This window comes from Hyla sarda, chromosome 5 (genome assembly GCF_029499605.1).
Source record: "Hyla sarda isolate aHylSar1 chromosome 5, aHylSar1.hap1, whole genome shotgun sequence".
Taxonomy (NCBI): Eukaryota; Metazoa; Chordata; class Amphibia; order Anura; family Hylidae; genus Hyla; species Hyla sarda.
Window position 1 is genome coordinate 77,065,626 of NC_079193.1, and position 25,538 is coordinate 77,091,163.

At 46.5% G+C, this 25,538-nt stretch overlaps 1 protein-coding gene across 3 annotated transcripts in view; it reads left to right on the forward strand.

The window, feature by feature from the left end:
* The first annotated feature begins 478 nt into the window (after nucleotides 1–478).
* POLR1F (RNA polymerase I subunit F) overlaps nucleotides 479–25,538 on the forward strand; it is a 29,822-nt gene continuing 4,762 nt past the window's right edge. Inside the window, exons 1-4 of one of the 3 annotated variants that reach the window (XM_056518394.1) lie at nucleotides 479–605; nucleotides 4,038–4,132; nucleotides 21,326–21,467; nucleotides 23,482–23,687. In XM_056518394.1, the coding sequence (XP_056374369.1) occupies nucleotides 4,083–4,132; nucleotides 21,326–21,467; nucleotides 23,482–23,687 (398 nt within the window). In that variant the 5' untranslated portion in view covers nucleotides 479–605; nucleotides 4,038–4,082. Of the gene's footprint in view, nucleotides 606–4,037; nucleotides 4,133–16,446; nucleotides 16,791–17,325; nucleotides 17,375–21,325; nucleotides 21,468–23,481; nucleotides 23,688–25,538 lie in introns of those variants that run through there. The other 2 variants (XM_056518393.1, XM_056518392.1) reach the window with 2 other exon arrangements.

A 25,538-nucleotide genomic window follows, 5' to 3' on the forward strand; every position in this document is an offset into this window, starting at 1 on the left:
CTTTAATAAATATATCTACATTTTCTTCAAATAAACTGCCTCCAATATTCTTTATTGTGTACCTAGTAAGGTAATTTACAAAGGCACATGGATAAGGCTGCATGAGCAGACCCACCAATCACCTCCCACCACCACAAGGAGGGATATGTCCCCTTCCCCAGGGCCGGATTAACGTAGGGGCGGATGGAGCGGCAGCTCCAGGCCCCTGCGTTAAAATAGGCCCAGCGGCCCGCACAAACGGCCCGCACAGACCGATCAGCGCAACTCCCTACTCTCCCCCCGACTGCAGGGAGTGAAGTTTAAAAATAAAACATTTCCTTTGGGCCCCAGCGCTTCTTCTGACCAGCCCCTGCTGCCCCTTTAAGAGAGGGGGCTGATGGGGCTGGTCATGTGCCAAAGACACTGGAGCTTATTAGTAAATAGTCCCTGCCCGCCCGACCCCTCCCCCGGCTGCTCACCGCAGAGCTGAAGAGACGGCAGAGAGAGAGAGAGACACACTGCCTCACAGCTGTACGGCCTCTGCGGTCTGAATCTTCCCTCCATGTGAGCTCCGTCCAGTCTGACAGTCTCCGACCTGCAGAGGGGCCATCAGTGCGAAGAAGAAGGTCAGAAGGTGACGAGCTCTGTTGATAAGTCCCAGTGGCCGGGCCTGGCTCAGGCAGCATTCAGTCACTAACTGTATACCAGTGACTGTGCTGTGTCCTCTGCCCTATATATATATGTATATATAGTAGTATATGCTGTATGGGCCAGCCAGAGAACACAGCACAGTTATTGATGTACAGCAGTGTTTCCCAACCAGGGTTCCTCCAGCTGTTGCAAAACTACAATTACCAGTTTGCCATAGTTGTAGTTTTGCAACACCTGGAGGCACCCTGGTTGGGAAACACTGATATACAGTGACATAATACTGCTGGGCTATATACATCAGCTGTGCTGTGCTGTTCCCACTGCCCTGGCTGCTATAGATATATATATATATATATATATATATATATATATATATATGCGTGTATACAGTAGACAGGGCAGTGGGTACAGCATAATTAATGGATATAGTCCAGCAGTATTATGTCACTGTATATCAATGACTGTGCTGTGTTCTCTGCCCTGCCTGGCCCATATTACGTACATAAGATATATATTAGTAACCAGGGCAGTGGGTACAGCAGCACAGTCACGGTATATAGCCCCGCAGTATTATGTCCCTGTACTCGCTTCCCTATACTGCCCGGCCTACACATGGGGACTAAAAAAGTGTAAAAAAATAATAATAAATCACATATATTTACTTTTTTTAACACGTTCCCTAATAAAAGTTTGAATCACCCCCTTTCCTCATTTTTCAAATGAAATAATGTAAAAAAAAAACACTATAAACATATGTGGTATCGCCAGGTGTGCTAATGTCTGAAGTAATAAAATACAATGTTATTTAAGTTACACAGTGAAAGGCAAAAGCGTGAAAAATATCAAAGTCCAGAAGTGCGTATTTTTGGTCGAAAAATAAAACACGGTCAAAAGGTGTCATAAAAAAAATGGTCCTGATAAAAACTTCAGATCACAGCACAAAAAAAAGAGCCCTCATATCGCCCTGTATGTGGAAAAATAAAGGGGTTATAAGGGTGAGAAGAGAGACTATAAAGCAAACTTATTTTTGTACAACAAGAATTTTTTTAAAGTAGTTAAATAGAAAAAACCTACCGTATTTATCGGCGTATAACACACACTTTTTAGGCTAAAATTTTTAGCCTAAAGTCTACCTGCGTGTTTTACGCAGATAAGCCGCTGCAGTTCAATGATTTAAAGCGAGCACAAAGGTGCTTCTCTCCCCCTGCCTTTCCTGGGGTCTAGAGTCCTGCTGCCGGCCCTTCTCTCCCCCTGCTATCGGTGCCACTGCCCGTTCTCTCCCCCTGGCTATCGGTGCCGCTGCCCTATTGCCGGCGCCGATAGCCAGGGGGAGAGAAGCGGCGCCGACAATGAGGCAGCGGCGCCGACAGACGGGGAGAGAAGGGGCAGCGGCACCCATTGCCGGCGCCGCTGCCCCGTTGCCTCCCCCATCCCCGGTTGTATAATTACTTGTTGCCGGGGTCGGGTCCGCGCTGCTTTAGGCCTCCAGTGTGCTTCCCCTGCTTCGTTGCTATGCACTGCGAGACACAATGACATCACTCGTCATTACGTCGCGCCATGCAGTGCATAGCAACGACGCAGGGGAAGCACACTGGAGGCCTAAAGCAGCGCGGACCCGACCCCGGCAACAAGTAATTATACAACCGGGGATGGGGGAAGCAATGGGGCAGCAGCACAGGCAATGTCAGGGGACAGAACGGGCAGCGGCGCCGATAGCCAGGGGGAGAGAAGGGCCGGCTGCAGGGCTCTAGACCCCAGGAAAGGCAGGGGGAGAGAAGCGGGCAGTGACGTCCTCTCTCCCCCTGCCTTTCCTGGGGGTGTATCGGGGTATACACGCGCACACACGCACCCTCATTTTACCATGGATATTTGGGTAAAAAACTTTTTTTACCCAAATATCCTTGGTAAAATGAGGGTGCGTGTTATAGGCCGGTGCGTGGTATACCCCGATAAATACGGTATATAAATTATCATTTTAATCGTATGGACCTACAGAATAAAGATTAAGAGTCTTTTTATTGAAAAGTGCACTGCATAGAAACGGACGCACCCCAAAAGGTGCTAAATGATATATTTTTTTTCAATTTTGCCCTCCTTGTATACTGGTATTATTAGTGATTGTGGTCTCGATGTACTGGACAGAATTTGCCATCTCACAGCCGATCGGATCATGTGACGTCTGCAGAAAATGATGCCGGGGCCTCACAAATTCTAGAGCCGCCACTGATTAACAGTAAAAGAGGGCTGTCCCTGCGATGTCCCAGGCCTCAGGCTTACCTACGGCCCTGGTGGTGACGTGGCTGCGTAACCTGCTGACTTGCGTGCCCCACATGACATCAGCGTATGAAATGCCTCCCCCCCCCCATTCTGCCAGCGCCCGCCAAGTTTAAAAAACTACTGTGTGTGCTGTAGCTGCCACCTGCCTGAGGTCCCGCCCCCAGCGCACATTACTCTCTACCTCTGCCCCAGGAGTTTCTCCCAAAGGTATCACTAGTCCACCAGGCATGAACTGACTTGCCATTCAGGTGCACAGAAAAGCTAGGTGACAATGTCTCACCCAGCTTTTCCATGCTCCTGAATGGCATTTCTGTTTATAGTAGCTGAGCTATTATAAGAAGATATGCCACTCAGGAGTATGAAAAAGCTATGTGAAACATTATCACCTAGCTTTTCTGGGTTTGTGAATGGCATATCTGCTTATAATAGCTCAGCTATTATAGACAGCTTTGCCTATAACATATAGTCAAAGCTGTCTATAATAGTTGAACTATGATAAGCAAATATCCCATTCAGGAGCCCAGAAAAGTTAGATGACAATTTCTCACTTAGCTTTTTCATGCACCTGAATGGCATGTCTGCTTATAATAGCTCAGTTGTTATAGACAGCTTTGACTATATGTTATAGGGAAATATGTCTATAATAGCTGAGCTATGATAAGCAGATATGCCATTCAGGAGCATGAAAAAGCTAGGTGAGAAATTGTCACCTAGCTTTTCTGGGCTCCTGAATGGCATATCTGCTTATCATAGCTCAGCTATTATAGATAGATTTTCCTATAACTTTTAGTCAAATCTGTATAGATTAGATGAGCTATGATAAGCAGATATGCCATTCAGGAGCCCAGAAAAGCTAGGTGACAATTTCTCACCTAGCTTTTTTATGCTCCTGAATGGCATATCTGTTTATAATAGCTGAGCTATTATAGACAGCTTTGATTATATGTTATAGGCAAATCAGTCTATAATAGCTGAGCTATTATAAACAGATATGCCATTCAGGAGCATAAAAAAGCTAGGTGTGAAGACCTTTTCCTTGTTTCTGAATGACATATCTTCTTATAGCTGTACTACTTAATGCAGTGTTGGGTAATTGCTGCGCTTAAAATGTTTCCCTACCAATTCTGCAGAAATTATATACGTCTGGAAGGAATCGTCACAGCGGTCCAAGCCAGATGGAAAATAAAATACAAGAGGACGATGCTGATGAGAGAAGATATTGCCTGTGAGTCCCACTAAGAAATGGCATTACCATTTGGGCACTATAGATAGTATAAATTGTTTAAAGTGCATCTGTGGTACGTTAGTTTCAGACTGCCATTGTGCCCCGTCCTTAAAGGGGTGCTCTGCTGCTCAGCGTTTGGAACAAACTGTTCTGAACGCTGGAGCAGGAAGCTTGTGACGTCATTGCCCCACCCCCTCATGACGTCACACCCTGACCCCTCAATGCAAGTCTATGGGAGGGGGCGTGACGTCACGAGCTTCCTGCGCCGGCTCCAGCGTTCGGAACAGTTTGTTCCAAACGCTGAGCAGCAGAGCACCCCTTTAAACGGCCATTAGGCCCCTTTTTTTTTTCCAGCCTTTAACAGCAGTTTGTTTTAGATGGGGCATAACGTGCAATAACGGGGTCGATGGCTCCCATTTACTATAATGGGGTCCGTCGGGCGCTATTATTTTGTAACAGGACTAGCAGGAGAAGATGGTGCAAGCAGTAATTTTTCTCCCGCTATTCCCCCAGGCTCCCTCGATGGCCGTCATACTGCCGTGTGCTAACGCAGTGTGAAAGAAGCCTTATACATATGAAATTGCTAGCATGGCCATAAAAGATGTTGGTGTATGATACTTTACATATCTTCATAGATGTTGTTTGATCCTTTATTTCACTAAAAAAACAAAAAACATTTTTTAGGGGTGCATAGAGTGTGAAAGAGGTGTGGCTACAGGGCTGCAACACTTCTCTGCGCCTTCTTTGACACACGCATCCCCTATGCGCCGTGAATGGGGATTGTGATGCATGAGCAGTCTGACAGGTTTGGACTCAGATAAGACATCCTGTGCATGCACCATGAATAGGGATTGTGGTTCACAAGTAGCAACACGTCACTGGCAAGCGAGCCCTGCGTGTTATCCAAAGAAGCAGCAGATGTGACGTAAAATCGTAGGTGATACAGTCTGTGGGGCATAGCAGACCCTCTACCACACCTCTTTGACACTCTGGGTCCCCATAAAAGTGAGTTGTTTCTTTTTTTTAGCTAAAGAACAGATTCTATAAAGATATGCAAAGTTTCCATACACTAATATATATCCAGCTATCCTGATAATTTAATGTGCATAAAACATGTGACAAAACTCCTTTGTGTAGCGTTTTCATTTTATATACTTCGATAAAAAGGCCCATCACAATCTTCAGCACAAGGCCAATGATGCTCTTAATCCGGCCCTGCCCTTCCCCTGTGAGGATTTCTAACAATGTGAGCTGATGAAAAGAGGGATTTTTATAATAAATATCAGTGATAGAGGCATAAAAAGTAGATGAACATGGTCAGGCTTAGATACTGAGTAACATGTTTTATATTTTTTGTTGTGGGATCTGACAGGTACGCCATAAAGGGGTACTCCGGGGAACAGAAATGAATCCCTTATACACAGGACATGGGGGAAGTGTCTGATCGTGGGGGATCTGACCGCTGGAACTCTCTGTGATCTCCTGTATGGGGCCCACCTTCCAAAACCAGTGACAGTTCGCTCATTCAATCACTGGCTGAAGTGAGAGGTCCCATTACATAGTTACAAAGTTCATAAGGTTGAAAAAAGACCAGAGTCCATCAAGTTCAACCTATATCCTAATGAGTCCCTACTGAGTTGATCCAGAGGAAGGCAAAAAAACCCTCATAATAGAGGTAAAAATTCCTTCCCGACTCCAAATATGGCATCAGAATAAATCCCTGGATCAACGTTCTGTCCCTATAAATCTAGTATACATAACCGGTGATGTTATTATTCTACAAAAATGCATCCAGACCCCTTTTGAACTCTTTTACAGAGTTCACCATGACCACCTCCTCTGGCATTGAATTCCACAGTCTCACTGCTCTTACAGTAAAGAACCCCCGTCTGTGCTGGTGTAGGAACCTTCTTTCCGCTAAACATAGAGGATGCCCCCTTGTTATAGAAACAGTCCTGGGTATAAATAGATCATGGGAGAGATCTCTGTACTGTCCCCTGATATATTTATACATAGTTATTAGGTCTCCCCTAAGCCTTCTTTTTTCTAAACTTAATAACCCTAATTCTGATAATCTTTCTGTGTACTGTAGTCCTCCCATTCCCCGTATTACTCTGGTTGCCCGTCTTTGAACCCTCTCCAGCTCCACTATATCTTTTTTGTACACTGGTGCCCAGTACTGTACACAGTATTCTATGTGTGGTCTGACTAGTGATTTGTACAGGGATAGAATTATTTCCTTGTCGTGGGCATCTATGCCCCTATTGATGCACCCCATGATTTTATTTACCTTGGCAGCAGCAGCCCGACACTGGTCACTACAGCTAAATTTACTATTAACTGAGACTCCCAAGTCCTTTTCCATGTCAGTCGTCCCAAGTGTTCTCCCATTTAATACATAATTCCAGCCCGGATTTTTCCTCCCCTGTCACGATTCGGCTGGCAAGAGGTGGATCCTCTGTGCCAGAGAGGGATTGGCGTGGACCAAGCTAGTGGACCGGTTCTAAGTTACTACTGGTATTCACCAGAGCCCGCCGCAAAGCGGGATGGTCTTGCAGCGGCGGTAGTAACCAGGTCGTATCCACTAGCAACGGCTCAACCTCTCTGACTGCTGAAGATAGGCGCGGTACAAGGGAGTAGACAAGAGCAAGGTCGGACGTAGCAGAAGGTCGGGGCAGGCAGCAAGGATCGTAGTCAGGGGCAACGGCAGGAGGTCTGGAACACAGGCTAGGAACACACAAGGAAACGCTTTCACTGGCACAATGGCAACAAGATCCGGCGAGGGAGTGCAGGGGAAGTGAGGTATAAATAGGGAGTGCACAGGTGAACACACTGATTGAACCAAGTGCGCCAATCAGCGGCGCAGTGGCCCTTTAAATCGCAGAGACCCGGCGCGCGCGCGCCCTAGGGAGCGGGGCCGCGCGCGTCGGGACAGGACCGACGGAGAGCGAGTCAGGTACGGGAGCCGGGGTGCGCATCGCGAGCGGGCGCCACCCGCATCGCGAATCGCATCCCGGCTGGGAGAGGAATCGCAGCGCACCCTGTCAGCAGATCTGACCGGGGCGCTGCAGTTGCGAGGATGTTGCGAGCGCTCCGGGGAGGAGCGGGGACCCGGAGCGCTCGGCGTAACAGTACCCCCCCCCCCCCTTGGGTCTCCCCCTCTTCTTGGAGCCTGAGAACCTGAGGACCAGACTTTTGTCTAGGATGTTGTCCTCAGGTTCCCAGGATCTCTCTTCTGGACCACAGCCCTCCCAATCAACCCAAAAAAATTTTTTCCCTCTGACCGTCTTGGAGGCCAGTATCTCCTTCACGGAGAAGATGTCAGAAGAGCCGGAAACAGGAGTGGGAGAAACAAGTTTGGGAGAGAAACGGTTGATGATGAGAGGTTTAAGGAGAGAGACATGGAAGGCATTGGGAATACGAAGAGAAGGAGGAAGAAGGAGCTTGTAAGAGACAGGATTAATCTGGCACAAGACTTTGAAAGGACCAAGATAGCGTGGTCCCAGTTTGTAACACGAAACGACACGAAAGCGGACATATTTAGCGGAGAGCCATACCTTGTCTCCGGGAGAAAAAATGGGGGGAGTTCTTCTTTTCTTATCGGCAAACCTTTTCATGCGAGATGAAGCCTGTAGAAGAGAATTTTGGGTCTCTTTCCATATGGTGGAAAGATCACGAGTCACTTCATCCACAGCGGGCAAACCAGAGGGCAAGGGAGTAGGGAGGGGGGGAAGAGGGTGACGGCCGTACACCACGAAAAATGGGGATTTAGCAGAAGATTCAGAGACTCTGAAGTTGTATGAGAATTCGGCCCACGGTAGAAGATCTGCCCAGTCATCCTGGCGGGAGGAAACAAAATGCCGTAAATAGTCACCCAGGACCTGGTTAATTCTTTCTACTTGCCCATTGGATTGAGGATGATAAGCAGAAGAGAAGTTTAATTTAATCTTGAGTTGTTTACAGAGAGCCCTCCAGAATTTTGACACGAATTGGACGCCTCTATCCGAGACGATCTGCGTGGGCAAACCGTGAAGACGAAAAATGTGTACAAAAAATTGTTTTGCCAACTGAGGCGCTGAAGGAAGACCAGGAAGAGGAATAAAATGTGCCATCTTGGAAAATCGATCAACGACCACCCAAACAACAGTGTTGCCACGGGATGGGGGTAGGTCTGTAATAAAGTCCATACCAATCAGAGACCAAGGTTGTTCGGGGACAGGCAGAGGATGAAGGAGACCAGCAGGCTTCTGGCGAGGAGTCTTATCCCGGGCACAGACAGTGCAGGCCCGCACAAAATCAACAACATCCGTCTCCAGGGTCGGCCACCAATAGAAGCGAGAGATGAGTTGCAAGGACTTTTTGATGCCCGCATGGCCTGCGAGGTGGGAGGAGTGACCCCATTTGAGAATCCCGAGACGTTGGCGTGGAGAAACGAAGGTCTTCCCTGGAGGGGTTTGCCTGATGGAGGCTGGAGAAGTGGAGATCAGACAGTCAGGAGGAATGATGTGTTGCGGAGAGACCTCTACTTCCGAGGCATCCGAGGAACGAGAGAGAGCATCGGCCCTAATGTTCTTGTCGGCAGGGCGAAAATGAATTTCAAAGTTGAAACGGGCAAAAAACAACGACCACCTGGCCTGGCGAGGGTTCAGCCGTTGGGCAGACTGGAGATAGGAGAGATTCTTGTGATCGGTGTAAATGATAACTGGAAATTTTGATCCCTCCAGCAGATGCCTCCATTCCTCAAGTGCCAATTTAATGGCCAGTAGTTCTCGATCCCCGATGGAGTAGTTTCTCTCCGCCGGAGAGAAGGTCCTAGAAAAAAAACCACAAGTAACAGCATGCCCGGAAGAATTTTTTTGTAGAAGGACCGCTCCAGCTCCCACTGAGGAGGCATCAACCTCCAATAGGAAGGCTTTAGATGGGTCAGGTCTGGAGAGCACGGGAGCAGAAGAAAAGGCAGACTTGAGCCGTTTAAATGCGTCTTCCGCTTGGGGAGACCAGGACTTGGGATTGGCATTCTTCTTGGTTAAAGCCACGATAGGAGCCACAGTAGTGGAAAAGTGTGGAATAAATTGTCTGTAATAATTGGCGAACCCCAAAAAACGTTGGATAGGACGGAGTCCGGAGGGGCGTGGCCAATCTAAGACGGCAGAGAGTTTATCCGGGTCCATTTGTAATCCCTGGCCAGAGACCAAGTATCCTAGGAAAGGAAGAGATTGACATTCAAACAGACATTTCTCCATTTTGGCATAAAGTTGATTGTCTCGAAGTCTCTGAAGAACCATGCGGACATGCTGGCGGTGTTCTTCTAAGTTGGCAGAAAAAATCAGAATATCGTCCAGATACACAACAACACAGGAATATAAGAGATCACGAAAAATTTCATTAACAAAGTCTTGGAAGACGGCAGGGGCGTTGCACAGGCCAAAGGGCATGACCAGATACTCAAAGTGTCCATCTCTGGTGTTAAATGCCGTTTTCCATTCGTCCCCCTCCCTGATGCGGATGAGATTATAAGCACCTCTTAAGTCCAGTTTGGTAAAGATGTGGGCACCTTGAAGGCGATCGAAGAGTTCTGAGATAAGAGGTAGGGGGTAGCGGTTCTTTACCGTGATTTTATTAAGTCCGCGGTAATCAATGCAAGGACGTAGGGAGCCATCTTTTTTGGACACAAAAAAAAATCCAGCTCCGGCAGGAGAGGAGGATTTGCGGATAAACCCCTTTTTTAAATTTTCCTGGATGTATTCAGACATAGCAAGAGTCTCTGGGGCGGACAGAGGATAAATTCTGCCCCGGGGTGGAGTAGTGCCCGGGAGGAGGTCAATAGGACAGTCATAAGGCCTGTGAGGAGGTAAAGTCTCAGCTTGCTTTTTGCAAAACACGTCAGCATAGTCCATAGGGAGACCGGTTACAGGGGGAACCACAGGGTCACGGCAGGGAGTACTGGGAACCAGTTTAAGACAGTCCTTGAAACAAGAGGTACCCCAGCTCTTGATCTCTCCTGTGGACCAATCAAGGGTTGGGGAATGGCGTTGAAGCCACGGTAATCCAAGGAGAATTTCGGAAGTGCAATTGGAGAGGACCAAAAACTCAATTTTTTCGTGATGAGGTCCGATGCACATTAGGAGGGGTTCCGTGCGGTAACGCACGGTACAGTCCAGTCTTTCATTGTTTACACAATTGATGTAGAGGGGTCTGGCGAGACTGGTCACCGGGATGTTGAACCTGTTGATGAGAGAGGCCAAAATAAAGTTTCCTGCAGATCCGGAATCCAAGAAGGCCATAGTAGAGAAGGAGAAGGTAGAGGCAGATATCCGCACAGGCAAAGTAAGGCGTGGAGAAGCAGAGTTGACATCAAGAACTGTCTCACCTTTGTGCGGAGTCAGCGTACGTCTTTCCAGGCGGGGAGGACGGATAGGACAATCCTTCAGGAAGTGTTCGGTACCGGCACAGTACAGGCAAAGATTCTCCATGCGGCGTCGTGTCCTCTCTTGAGGTGTCAAGCGAGACCGGTCAACTTGCATAGCCTCCACGGCGGGAGGCACAGGAACGGATTGCAGAGGACCAGAGGAGAGAGGAGCCGGGGAGAAAAAACGCCTCGTGCGAACAAAGTCCATATCCTGGCGGAGCTCCTGACGCCTTTCGGAAAAATGCATGTCAATGCGAGTGGCTAGATGAATAAGTTCATTCAGGTTAGCAGGAATTTCTCGTGCGACCAGAACATCTTTAATGTTGCTGGATAGGCCTTTTTTAAAGGTCGCGCAGAGGGCCTCATTATTCCAGGATAATTCGGAAGCAAGAGTACGGAATTGGATGGCGTACTCGCCAACGGAAGAATTACCCTGGACCAGGTTCAGCAGGGCAGTCTCAGCAGAAGAGGCTCGGGCAGGTTCCTCAAAGACACTTCGAATTTCCGAGAAGAAGGAGTGTACAGAGGTAGTGACAGGGTCATTGCGGTCCCAGAGCGGTGTGGCCCATGACAGAGCTTTCCCAGACAGAAGGCTGACTACGAAAGCCACCTTAGACCTTTCAGTAGGAAACTGGTCCGACATCATCTCCAAGTGCAGGGAACATTGTGTAAGAAAGCCACGGCAAAACTTAGAGTCCCCATCAAATTTATCCGGCAAGGATAGTCGTAGGCCGGACGCGGCCACTCGCTGCGGAGGAGGTGCAGGAGCTGGCGGAGGAGATGATTGTTGAAGCTGTGGTAGTAGCTGCTGTAGCATCACGGTCAGTTGAGACAGCTGGTGGCCTTGTTGCGCTATCTGTTGCGACTGCTGGGCGACCACCGTGGTGAGGTCGGCGACTACTGGCAGTGGAACTTCAGCGGGATCCATGGCCGGATCTACTGTCACGATTCGGCTGGCAAGAGGTGGATCCTCTGTGCCAGAGAGGGATTGGCGTGGACCGTGCTAGTGGACCGGTTCTAAGTTACTACTGGTATTCACCAGAGCCCGCCGCAAAGCGGGATGGTCTTGCAACGGCGGTAGTAACCAGGTCGTATCCACTAGCAACGGCTCAACCTCTCTGACTGCTGAAGATAGGCGCGGTACAAGGAAGTAGACAAGAGCAAGGTCGGACGTAGCAGAAGGTCGGGGCAGGCAGCAAGGATCGTAGTCAGGGGCAACGGCAGGAGGTCTGGAACACAGGCTAGGAACACACAAGGAAACGCTTTCACTGGCACAATGGCAACAAGATCCGGCGAGGGAGTGCAGGGGAAGTGAGGTATAAATAGGGAGTGCACAGGTGAACACACTGATTGAACCAACTGCGCCAATCAGCGGCGCAGTGGCCCTTTAAATCGCAGAGACCCGGCGCGCGCGCGCCCTAGGGAGCGGGGCCGCGCGCGCCGGGACAGGACCGACGGAGAGCGAGTCAGATACGGGAGCCGGGGTGCGCATCGCGAGCGGGCGCCACCCGCATCGCGAATCGCATCCCGGCTGGGAGAGGAATCGCAGCGCACCCGGTCAGCAGATCTGACCGGGGCGCTGCAGTTGCGAGGATGTTGCGAGCGCTCCGGGGAGGAGCGGGGACCCGGAGCGCTCGGCGTAACATCCCCATTAGTGTTGATCGGCATAGGCCATATTCGAATTCGCGAATATTCGCGAATATATGGACGAATATTTGTCATATATTCGCGAATATTCGCATATTCATAATATTCTCGTTTTATTTTCGCATATGCGAAAATTTGCGAATGTGAAAATTAACATATGGGAAAATTTGCACGCCGGTCTCACACAGTAGTATTAGAGCCTTCTTTACACCACACAAGCTGGAAGCAGAGAGGGGTGATCACTGTGATGTGTACTGTGAAAAAAAAAAAACGAATATTCATAATTACGAATATATAGTGCTATATTCGCGAATTCGCGAATATGCGATATTCGCGAATAAAATTCGCTTTGCGAATATTCGCGAGCAACACTACTCCCCATGTGCATTACCTTACATTTATCAGTGTTGAACCTCATCTGCCACTTCCCAGCCCAAACCTCCAACCTATCCAGATCCATTTGTAACAGTGCACTGTCCTCTATTGTGTTTACCGCTTTACAGGGTTTAGTATCATCTGCACAGATTGCTAATTTACTATTCAACCCCTCTACAAGGTCATTAATAAATATATTAAATAGGACAGGACCCAAGGCGGACCCCTGTGGTACCCCACTAGTAACAGTCACCCAATCAGAATAATCAGGTTAGTTTGACAGGACTGATCCCTCATGAAGCCATGCTGATATGGAGTCATACATTTATTTTTATCAATATAGCATCCCTTAGAAAACCCTCAAACCATTTACATACAACGGAGGTTAAACTAACAGGCCTGTAATTCCCGGGGTCACCTTTTGACCCCTTTATAAATATTGGCACCACATTTGCCATGCGCCAGTCCTGGGGAACAGTCCCTGTTACTATAGAGTCCCTGAATATAAAAAATAGGGGTCTGTCTATTACATTGTTTAATTCCTTTAGAACTCGGGGGTGAATGCCATCTGGACCTGATGATTTGTCTATTTTGATTTTTAGTTGGCGGCACTGTACTTCCTGGGTCAGGGCTGGTTCACATCAAGTTTTCTCCCATACGGGAGCGCATACGGCAGGGGGGGAGCTAAAACCTCGCGCTCCCGTATGCCTTTGTATGCGCTCCCGTATGTAATTAATTTCAATGAGCCGGCCGGAGTGAAACGTTTGGTCCGGTCGGCTCATTGCCGACTGGACCGAATGTTTCACTCCGGCCAGCTCATTGAAATGAATTACATACGGGAGCACATACGAAGGCATATGGGAGCGTGAGGTTTTAGCTCCCCCCTGCCGTATGCGCTCATGTATTGGAGAAAACGTGATGTGAACCAGCCCTTAGACAGGTGACCTGTACCGGAGAGTTTACCTTATCTCGCTGTATTTCACCTGGCATTTCATTTTCCTTGGTGAATACAGTGGAGAAGAATTTGTTTATTATATTTGCTTTTTCCTGAACCCTGTCTATAATTTCTTCCTCATAATTGTTTGCAGGGCCAACACTTTTATTTTTGACCTTTTAGCTATTTATATATTTAAATGGGCACTGTCACCAACTTTATTTTTTGATATGTTGTAGTACTTATGTACTACAACATATCTCTAATATACTTTTATTATTATTTTTTTAATTAAAATGGTTTAATTTACATTTGAAAACCGGCCACTAGGGGTCTCCCTCCTAGTGGCCGGCTGCAGCCTGGCGTGACGTCACGCCTGAAAAAGGACTGATTTTGGCCTGGCAATCAGTCCTTTTTCAGTTAGGCTGCACTCGCTCCCTGCCTGTCAATCAGACAGGCAGGGAGCGAGCGCATTGGCTCCCCGGCCACTGGCTGGGAGGCCAATCCTCCCGCACATCGCTGCCGCCTCGTTGCCGCCGCTGTCCCTGCACGCCCACTGCCGGACTCTGCAGTAAGTGTAATGAGGGAACGGGGTATGCGGGAGGGGGGTTTGTGATGGAGGGAATGGGGTATGAGGGGGGGGGGGGGGATTTGTGATGAAGGGAACGGGGTATGGCGCGCGGGGAACGGAGGGAACGGGCTAGCGCCGTAGCGCCGCATGTAACTAACTAATAGTTTATCTACACAGGGGGCCTCCAACTGTTTCAATACTACAACTCCCAGCATGCCCTGACAGACAGTAGATGTCAGGGCAAGCTGGGAGTTGTAGTGGTGAAACAGCTGGAGGCCCCCTGTGTAGATAAACTAAGGGCGGAAGTCCCCCCCCAGCAGGCATCAGTGACGTGGTGCCTGCTGGGGAAGTCTGCCTGGTAGTGAGCACACTACCAGGCAGAAAAAAAAGTTATTTTTAATATAGTAAAAATAAAAATTAAAAGCAGGGAGGGGGTTAGGGATAGATTGGCAATAGGCAGGGACAGAAAAAAAATAGGATGGTGGGAGCTACCCTTTTGAGGTTAGTTTTACTCTCTTTGGCAATGAGTCTTTCTGTCTCTATTTTTGCGGCTTTCATCAGTTTTTTACATATTTCACATTTTTCTCTATAGCTTTTTAATGCTTCTTCACTGCTGTCCTGTTTTATTAGTTTAAATGCTTTATTTTTGTCATTTATTGCCCCCTTAACATTTTTATTCATCCCCATTATCCATCTAAGCTGATGATTGGCTAAGCAGGCCATCACTTGCACTCGACTTCAAGGGTGGGGACTGGAGCGTGCCAAGGATGGGTAAGTAGAGGGGGCCCTGTACAAGAGATGACAGGAAGTTCCAGAGGTCGGACCCACCGCGATTATCTACAGCGTATAGGGGATAAGTTCTAGTTCCTGGAGTTCCCCTTTAAGAGTATGCTCACACATACATTATATGCTGTGGATTTTGCAACGGAAAATATTAAGGTTTGTATCAGACCCATTAGAGTCAATCAGTTGCAGAAATTCAACAGCGGAAAATCTGCAAGCTGGAGTTGGTTATGTACCGTATTTTTCGCTGTATAAGACGCACTTTTTCTTCCACAAAACTGGGGGGGGGGGGGAAGTTGGTGCGTCTTATACGGCGAATACACACCTATTGGGTCGGTCCCTGCGGCCATCAACGGCCGGGACCCGCGGCTAATACAGGACATCACCGATCGCGGTGATGGCCTGTATTAACCCTTCAGACGCGGCGATCAAAGCTGACTGCCGCGTCTGAAGGGAAAATGACACTAAACCGGCTGCTCAGTCGGGCTGTTCGGGACCGCCGCGGTGAAATTGTGGCGTCCCGAACAACTTACAGGACACCTGGAGGGACCTTACCTGCCTCCTTGGTGTCTGCTCCGTGCCGGGATCCCCTGCATGGCGGCGCTCTCCTTTGACGTCATCACGTTGTCGCGCATGCCATCCCATAGGAGCAGCGTGCATAGCGACGTGATGACGCGACGGACAGCGTGGATCCCGGGGAAGAAGACGTCCAGAGCGTCGTGGACACCCCGGGGACGTGGCAACAGCGATGGAGCGACATCCAGGGCAGCGGTGATGGGTCCGGAGTGGCGGGGACATGTGAGTATTACCTCCTATCCAGTGGTCTTCAACCTGCGGACCTCCAGATGTTGCATAACTACAACTCCCAGCATGCCCGGACAGCCAACGGCTGTCCGGGCATTCTGGGAGTTGTAGTTTTGCAACATCTGGAGGTCCGCAGGTTGAAGATCACTGTTGGGTGCAGAATCTTTTTTTTCTAGATTTTGCACCTTTAAAATTGGGTGCGTCTTACATGCCGGTGTGTCCTATAGGGCGAAAAATACGATACTTGACCCCCAGATGTTGTAAAACTACATCTCCCAGCATTCCCAGACAGCCAAAGACCACCCCCCTAAGGGTACATTTACACGAGCGGATTTTTTTGCGGGTTTTCCGGTGCGTATTTGAAAGTGGGCGGGCTCTTCTCGGCTGTCCGCAGCAGATTTTCCGCGGCGGAATTTATGCTACGGAAAATCCCGCCCACTTTCAAATACGCAGCGGAAAACCCGCAAAAAAAAAATCTGCTTGTGTGAATGTACCCTAAATGGGTTATCCAGGATTAGAATCACAGCTGATATCTTCTTAAAAAAAAAAAATAAACAGCACCACCCCTGTCCTCATGTTGTTTATGGTATTGCTGCTCAGTTCCACTGAAGTGAATGGAGCCAAGTTATAATATTACACACGTCCTCAGAACAGGGGTGGTGCTGTTTAAAAAAAAATTTGCACTGTTTGTCAATCACGATAATAAAACGTGAGAAACAATTTCAGTCTGAGCCTACAGTCAAAGCGCATGCGCATTACAATAGTCTTCACAAACATGGCGGCGGCTATCCTGCCTTCATTTTGGCCTCTAGGGACGTGCGGCGGCTGAATGCAATCATGGTGTACGTCATCAGCCGTCGCCGCTTCTAGGGGGAACATGTGGACGGGACAGCATGGCCGAACCTGTCAGCCTCGGGAGTTCAGCTCCAGCCGACTCCGCCGAAAAGCCCACGGCCCTGTCCTGTCTGCAGTTACCGTCCTTCTCCGAAGCGCGCAGCTTTATAGACAGCAAGTATTCGTGTCTGGTGGTGAAGACGCATAGCAGGCACTTAGCGCTGCCCCCCAAGTATCTGGGCAAGAAACGCACCGGCATAAAGGAGAACCTCGATGCCGAACTTCTCAAGTACAGCGCGGGGTAAGTGTCTCAGGCTGTATGGACTCTGTTGTAGGTTTGCAACAGCTGGAGGCAACCCGTTTGGGAAACACTCACCTATCCGCAAGGTCTAAAGTGTAACTCCGATGATGGGCCAGTAGCAGGACTCTAACCGTTTAGTCAAGTGACCAAGCCAACTTGGGCCTTATTTTCCAAACATTGTCTATTTATTTGTATATAAATATACACATATACAAATGAAGATAAACAGGTACCCGCACTCACCGCGAGGGAACAGCAAACCGACTCTCCTGGACTCTAGGAAATTCCCTGCATCAGGCTGGTAGCAGGGCGCTCAGAGTGGAGGCGACTGCCGGCAAAGTTTCACGCAAGACGCGCTTCTTTCGCAAAACTTTGCCGGCAGTCGCCTCCACTCTGAGCGCCCTGCTACCAGCCTGATGCAGGGAATTTCCTAGAGTCCAGGAGAGTCGGTTTGAGTTTTCCTTGCGGTGAGTGTGGGTACCGGTTTATCTTCATTTCTATATTGTTGAGTGACTTTGGATTTCTTTGTCCCCAGCACCCCTGGACTCGAGCACCTGGACTCCGCGTGGCCACAGTGACACTTCGTTAGGCTCCTTATTATATGCTGTTATACAGCTGGGCATAGGTGTCGGTCCCTCTTTTCAGCAGTGCCCTCTATCTTGTGTTTGTCAGTGTGTATTTATATATATATATATGTGTGTGACCCCCCGACCTACGATGGCCCCGACATATGATAATTTCAACATGTGATGGCCTCTCAGAGGCCATCGCATGTTGAAAGCAGCATCAACATACGATGCTTTTTTATGTCGGGGCCATTGCATAAACGGCTATCCGGTAGCGCAGACTGTTTCAGCTGCCACCGGATAGCCGTTTACGGTGCCCCGTGTGGTCTGCTGACGATCACTTACCTGTCCTCGGGGCTCCGGAGCGTCCTCTTCGGGATCCCCTGCATCATCGGCGCTCTCCATCGTCGTCATCACGTCGCTGAGCACGCCGTCCCGTCATCCAATAGGAGCGGCGACGGAGAGCGAGGATGCCGGGGAAGCAGAGGCCTTACCGGAGCGTCGGGGACACCCCAGGGACGCGGCGACAGCGATGGAAGGAAACATCCAGGGCAGTGGTGACGAGCGGTGCCGGTCCGAAGCGGCGGGGACAGGTGAGTACAACTTCCTATACCAGTGGTCTTTAACCTGCGGACCTCAAGATGTTGCAAAACTACAACTCCCAGCATGCCCGGACAGCCAACGGGTGTCCGGGCATGCTGGGTGTTGTAGTTTTGCAACATCTTGAGGTCCGCAGGTTGTAGACCACTGTCCTATACTTTACATTGCACGGGTCCCTCAACATACGATGGTTTCAACAAACGATGGTCCATTTGGAACGGATTACAATCGTATGTTGAGGGACCACTGTGTATGTATGTATGTGTGTATATATATATATATATATATATATATATATATATATATATTTATATTTATATATTTATTATGCTGCAGTACATCTGTACTTAAGCACAGTATAACTATCAGTATACTGACATGCCACCTGTGCGATCCAGCCTATGACTGGATCTCACAGGCTGCCATACTAGGCAGACAGGAGGCCATCAGCTCAACTTCTGCTGCCATGGTAACCAACAGGATCCCGCAATAGCATTGCGAGATTGCCGATGGTGTACAGGAGGAGCCCCAAATATTGCTGCCAAGACCGGCACAAGACCGATGTGATTGACCCCGCCATCGATCTCCTGCAGCGCATTGCGCTGAGCTGGAGATCCCTAGGACATATGCATACGTCCAGTTGCGCTATCTAGCTAGCAACTTGGATGTATGCATACGTGCTGTGCTGGGAAGGTTAAAAAAGAAACCCTATATATAAAAAAAAATAAAACATTTCATAATAAAGTTTTAAATCACCTTCCCTTTACCGTTTAAAAAAAAAAAAGTTAACACGAAAACTCCTAAAACGCAGTATTGTCACATGCTGAAATGTCTGAACTATTAAATTATTTAAACTGCTCTGTAAATTTAACAAAAAAACATCAGATCACATAATTTTTTTTGATCACATTCCAGAAAAAAATAAAACAAAAAATGAGCCCTCAAAGAGTCTAGTATACAGAACAAAAAATGGCAATTCAAAAAATTCTAAACTTTTTTTTTTATAACAAATTGGGTAATGAAATCATTTTGACCTGAAGAATCAAAATATAATTTTGTATGACATGCTGCGGATGACAACTAGATGCGTGATGCAAGCTATTGCCTGCACAAGGCTTGCGATATAGCTCAGTATGTACACAATTATTTACAACGTTGCCAGACAGTGTGACATCCAGAAAATTGGTCTCGTTATCATCAAGTGACATTGTAAAAGACAATGATAAATCAATAGAATTAATATACGACATGAACTCATGTGCCTGAGTATGTGTACCCCTCCATATTAGGAGGAGGTCGTCTATGTACCTGCCATACAAGCCAATCAGATGGAAAAATGGATTGGCTGGTGAGCACAGGACGAACTCCTCCCAATACCACATATACAAATTAGCAAGTGACGGGGAAAACTTAGACCCCATAGGGCAGCCCGTAATTTGTATATAAAAAAAAATAATAATAATCTCTAAAACTATAAAAAAAAAAAATAATAATTTGTAACAAAAAATGTAACACCTGCAGTATGTATTCTCTGAGATAATTATGATAGGTACTGTATTTGTTGAGATGGTAAGCAACAGCAGTGATGGCATGGTTATGGGGGATACAGGTATAAAGGGCTGTAACATCACAAGATAACCATTTTTTATTCTCTTTCCACTGCATTTTTTTCATGGTTTGTAACAGAGACTTGATATCTTTTGATATAGCCGATCGTTCTGGGTACCAAGGGCTGCAAAAAGACCATCCAGCCAAGAACCTAGTGTTTCTAGGAGAGTCTATACCCGCCACTATGGGTCTGAGTGTGATGTCATGTCACGTGTTGCTTATCCATGTATATATCGGACAGTGTGTGTCTGTAACTTGCTATGACTAAGACTTGCTGTTAAGTCGAAATGCGTCGGCGTTTCGTTTGTGTTTTTATTCCCCTATTTTTCTTTATTTTTTCACCTACCTGGACTAATTTTAACCCCTTAAGGACTCAGGGTTTTTCCGTTTTTGCACTTTCGTTTTTTCCTCCTTACCTTTAAAAAATCATAACCCTTTCAATTTTCCACCTAAAAATCCATATTATGGCTTATTTTTTGCGTCGCCAATTCTACTTTTCAGTGACATTAGTCATTTTACCCAAAAATGCACGGCGAAACGGAAAAAAAAATCATTGTGCGACAAAATCGGAAAAAAAACGCCATTTTGTAACTTTTGGGGGCTTCCGTTTCTACGCAGTGCATATTTCGGTAAAAATTACACCTTATCATTATTCTGTAGGTCCATACGGTTAAAATGATACCCTACTTATATAGGTTTGATTTTGTCGCACTTCTGGAAAGAATCATAACTACATGCAGGAAAATGTATACGTTTAAAAATGTCATCTTCTGACCCCTATAACTTTTTTATTTTTCCACGTACAGGGCGGGATGAGGACTCATTTTTTGCGCCGTGATCTGAAGTTTTTATTGGTATGATTTTTGTTTTGATCTGACTTTTTGATCACTTTTTATTCATTTTTTAATGTTATAAAAAGTTACCAAAATACGCTTTTTTGGACTTTGGAATTTTTTTGCGCGTACGCCATTGACCGTACGGCTTAATTAATGATATATTTTTATAGTTCGGACATTTACGCACGCGGCGATACCACATATGTTTATTTTTTTTTACACTGTTTTATTTTTCTTATGGGAAAAGGGGGGTGATTCAAACTTTTATTAGGGAAGGGGTTAAATGACCTTTATTAACACTTTTTTTTTACTTTTTTTTTTTGCAGTGTTATAGGTCCCATAGGGACCTATAACACTGCACACACTGATCTCTCATCCTGATCACAGGCGTGTATTAACACGCCTGTGATCAGCATTATCGGCGCTTGACTGCTCCTGCCTGGATCTCAGGCACGGAGCAGTCATTCGTCGATCGGACACCGAGGAGGCAGGTAAGAGCCCTCCCGGTGTCCGATCAGCTGTTCGGGACGCCGCGATTTCACCGCGGCGGTCCCGAACAGCCCGACTGAGCAGCCGGGATACTTTCAGTTTCACTTTAGAAGCGGCCGCTTCTAAAGGGTTAATACCGCACATCGCCGCGATCGGCGATGTGTGGTATTAGCCGCGGGTCCCGGCCGTTGATGAGCGCCGGGACCCACGCGATATGATGCGGGATCGCGGCGTGATCCCGCATCATATCGCGGGAGCCGGCGCAGGACGTAAATATACGTCCTGCGTCGTTAAGGGGTTAATGGATGTCCAAACTGAGACACAAGTGAGATGAGGAATACAACTTGTTACCAGAATAGTTCTCTGCACAAACTCGTTTTTTATTTTATTTTTTTTCATTGTTTTTGTAAAAGTATCTTTGTCTTTACTTTTAAAGATTGGAAGGAGTTCCTGTGGCGTATGACAACATAAAGATTGTTGGTGAACTGGGCGACATATTTGATGATATCGGATTCATTCACATCAATGTTGAAGCAGACTTTGTCATATTTCAGCCACAATGTGGACAGAAGCTTGTGGTAAGTACCAATATATACAAATAGGAAATTCTTTGGCTTGTATTTGTGTTTTACTCATTGTTTCCTTTTATTGCAAATCAATGAACACACTACAGCCATCATATACTGTAAATAAATGTATCTATATGTCCCAGTATCTTATCTACAGAATAAGGACATATAGGAGTGTGAAGCTTCTTTGGTGTTGTCCAGATTTCTGGGCAGGCTCATGAATTTAAAATGATAATATAGTGTCTTTACCTGCATTTGATGGCTGGCTCGCAATTCTTATGATTTTTGCCCCAATGGTCATTTTAATCAGCATAAAAAATGTGTAGTCTCAGGTTTTCCGAGGTTGCAGTGCGGCCGAAGACATTACATCACTAGTCAGGTGTTGAAAAGCAGCCTGTGGTAGGGAGATCATTCTCCACTTGGCAGCAGAGAATTGTAGTTCTTAAGCATAGCACATGTGTAAGGCAGCTCAGGTGTTCTGCAATGAATCCTGGGACATTTAGTTGGAGGGAGTGACCTCCCACTTGAAATAGCCTTTTCACAAAAAGATATCGCCAGCATTATGGTGGATTTACAACACAGCCATTTAGCCTCAAGAAAAACATGGATTCTTCCTAAACATGTCCATTACTGTCTGTGAGGTAAGTACTAAAATCACCTTATAGTGGACATTACCTTTGATTCAACTCGGTCCAGTTTAAAAAATACCTGTCTCCAAATAAACTTTTTCTAAACTAACTCAGGCTATGTTCCCTAACTACTCCTAACACCCATCCCACCCTCAATAAAATTATCAGAGCTTTAAAAAGCTGTGTACCTTCTTCTTGCCAACATAGTGCAATCTCCCAGCAGATGAAAGTGGGCGTTTCCCAGCATGCATGACATCACTAAAACCTGCTGGGGGACCACTTTTACCCTCATGTTTGCAGTGCTGTAATGAATAGAAGACCTCAAGCTCTATGCATCTTCAGTGAGGCTCTTTGCAGCCTTCATTGAGGCTCTATGCATGTTTGTGAGGTTCAGTGCAGAGGAACACTTCCTGAGTTTGGTCTCCTGCCAGGAGGAGACCAAACTAACTGTATTAATTGTGGCAGGGAACAGAACAGATCCACCTAATGGCCGTTTTTTCTATTACATTTAAAAAAAAATTATGTTGATAATTTTAAAAGCAAGTGAATAGGAAAGTGTCTGCTAATTACACAACGAACACTATATTAAAAGTTTTTTATTTGGTGACAGGTACTCTTTTAAAGGGGGTAGTCCAGTGGTGAAAAACTTATCCCCTATCTTAAGGATAGGGGATAAGTTTGAGATCGCGGGGGGTCCGACCGCTGGGGCCCCCTGCGATCTCTATGTACGGGGCCCCGGCTCTCGGCCCAGATAGCGGGTGTCGACCCCCGCATGAAGCGGCGGCCGACACGCCCCCTCAATACATCTCCATGGCAGAGCCGGAGATTGCCGAAGGCAGCGCTTCGGCTCTGCCATAGAGTTGTATTGAGGGGGCGTGTCGGCCGCCGCCTCGTGCTTAGGTCGACACGCCCCCTTCCAGTGGGCTGTTGGGGCTCCGTACAGGAGATAGCAGGGGGCCCCAGCTGTCGGACCCCCCGCGATCTGCAACTTATCCCCTATCCTTAGGATAGGGGATAAGTTGCTCACCACTGAGTCACCACTGGACTACTCCTTTAAGGGGTTATTTAGAACTAGAAAAAAAAATTGCTATTTTCTTTAAGAAAACTCTTGTCCTTAGTCTGTGTGTTGTATTGCAGCTCAGTTCCATTAAAGCGAATTGAGCAAACTTGCAATACCACACACAACCAGATAACAGGCTGTGGTGCTGTTTTTGGAAGAAAGCAGTAATGCTCTTTTTAATCCTGGATAACACTGTCTAAATTACTCCTCAAGGACTCCCCACTATGAGTAACTTGATCTGAAGCTTTGAGTTTATCTAGAGTTTCCCTTTAGAAATTGTTTCTATTGATTATCTAGTGGCAGCAAATTTGAATATGCAAATTTGTTTTTCCAGGGTGTTGTGAACAAGAAGGCTCCCAGTCATCTTGGTTGCTTAGTCCATGGCTGCTTCAATGCATCCATACCGAGGCCTATGAAGATGCCTATTGAAGCTTGGCAGCAATTAGAAGTGGATGTAGGCGATGAGCTGGAGTTTGAAGTCTTCCGAATGGATTCTGATGCAGTGGGCGTTTTCTGCATTCGTGGCAAACTAAATAAGAAGTAAGAATGCTACTGCTCCCCCTGGTTTTTCCTTTCCTCTCTTTTCGAAAGGGATTATCTGAAAATTAAACTTACCACCTATTCGCACTGGCCTCCCAGACATCCGGGGACTGGCGATGCAGGGCGGAGGCTCGTGATATCACAATCATGACCCGCTCGTGACGTCACGCCCCCTCCTATAGACTTGCATTAAGGGGGCGTGACCATGACATCACTAGCCTTCGGCGCTGCACCCGACGCTCTATAGGAACGTCGGGTGCAGCAGGGAGATCACAGGGTTCCCCAGCGGTGGGTTTAATTAGCCGATAACTTATACTGATATTCCGGTATAAGTGATCTCTAATCACTACTGTGTCAGAGGTTTGAAAAAAAAAAACTAAGTGGTGCTGCACATATTAGATGGCATTTTTTTTCTTTAACCGGTTAAAAGGGAACATGCAGCGGGTTCACCCGCACTAAACCCAATACACAGGTTTTTAAAGCCGGCAAACCGGATTAAAATATGAGCAACAGGGTGTGTTGGCTTCCATTGCCTATGATCTCTCTCTTGCGCCTATATGCCTGTAATCACGCTTTTGCCAACTGTTATCCCTTCAAATGCTGTGATCAATACTGATCACGGCATCTAAAGCAGTTACGTGGTGAGTATTCACTCATTAAACCACCTGCAGCATAATATGGTGCTGTGTGTTCATTTGCCTTGCAGCTGCCCAAATGGTTGCTGGATCTTTCATGTGGCAGTTTTTCTATTCTCATTGGCAGCACTTACCCTTTTTACACAAGGAGATGTGCTGCTGACAGTGTGAAAGATGCCATCAAATGAGTGTTGATCGTTCATCGGCTGATCAAGGATCAACAATACCCCCTTCTGGGGGTCAGTTATATAAAAAAATCATAGCTGACATAGATTTCCTAGGTTGCCTAGGTTCAATACATCCAGCGCAGCTGACACAGGCAGGGTGTTACATAAGACTGGCTTATGAAGCCCACCAAGGTATCTGAACTTTTGTCAATGTTAAAGGGGTACTCCTGTGGAAAACCTTTTTTTTATTTTTTTATTTTATTTTTTTTATCAACTGGTGTCAGAAAGTTAAACAGATTTGTAAATTACTTCTATTAAAAAATATTAATCCTTCCAGTACTTATTAGCTGCTGAATACTACAGAGGAAATTATTTTCTTTTTGGAACACAGAGCTCTCTGCTGACATCTCGGTCCATTTTAGGAACTGGAGGAAATATATAATAAGAAATAATTATATAACCAGTCCTCAAAAAGTAGTGAAAAAAGGGAAAAAAAAAAGGAAAGAATAGATACAGAGAGAAAAGTGATAGTGATTTAGAATTGAAAATGTACAGTGATGTGTGAATAAAAAAAAAAATTTTACAAAATAAAGGTGAGTATGAAAGTTCACAATATCAAAGAAAAGTGGATAAGTGCAAAGTGATAATCAGAAAAATTAGGGGTAATGAAAATATTAATAGTTATTAAACATCAAAAAATACCAAAAAATATGTGAATAATAAGAATGCCTGCAAAAGATAATTTTAAACAATCATATGCATTTATTAAAAATAATGGTTAATGCCTGGGCAGGGCCCTTGCTCAGGCATGCGATCTAAATAATAAAATAATAAAAAAAATGCCAACTATCTCAAAATATAAAAATTTAAAAATTGTCTTTTGTAGCCGAAAAAAACTTATAAAGTTGTGTGGATAGCAACAGTATTGAATATAATATCCAGCGATCGGAGAGTCTGTGTACTCCAGTGATACTCCAATGTTAAACACAGTCACCTTAAACTGTAGTAAATGTTTCAATATTTCATTCAGAAGATATAATGTAATTGCT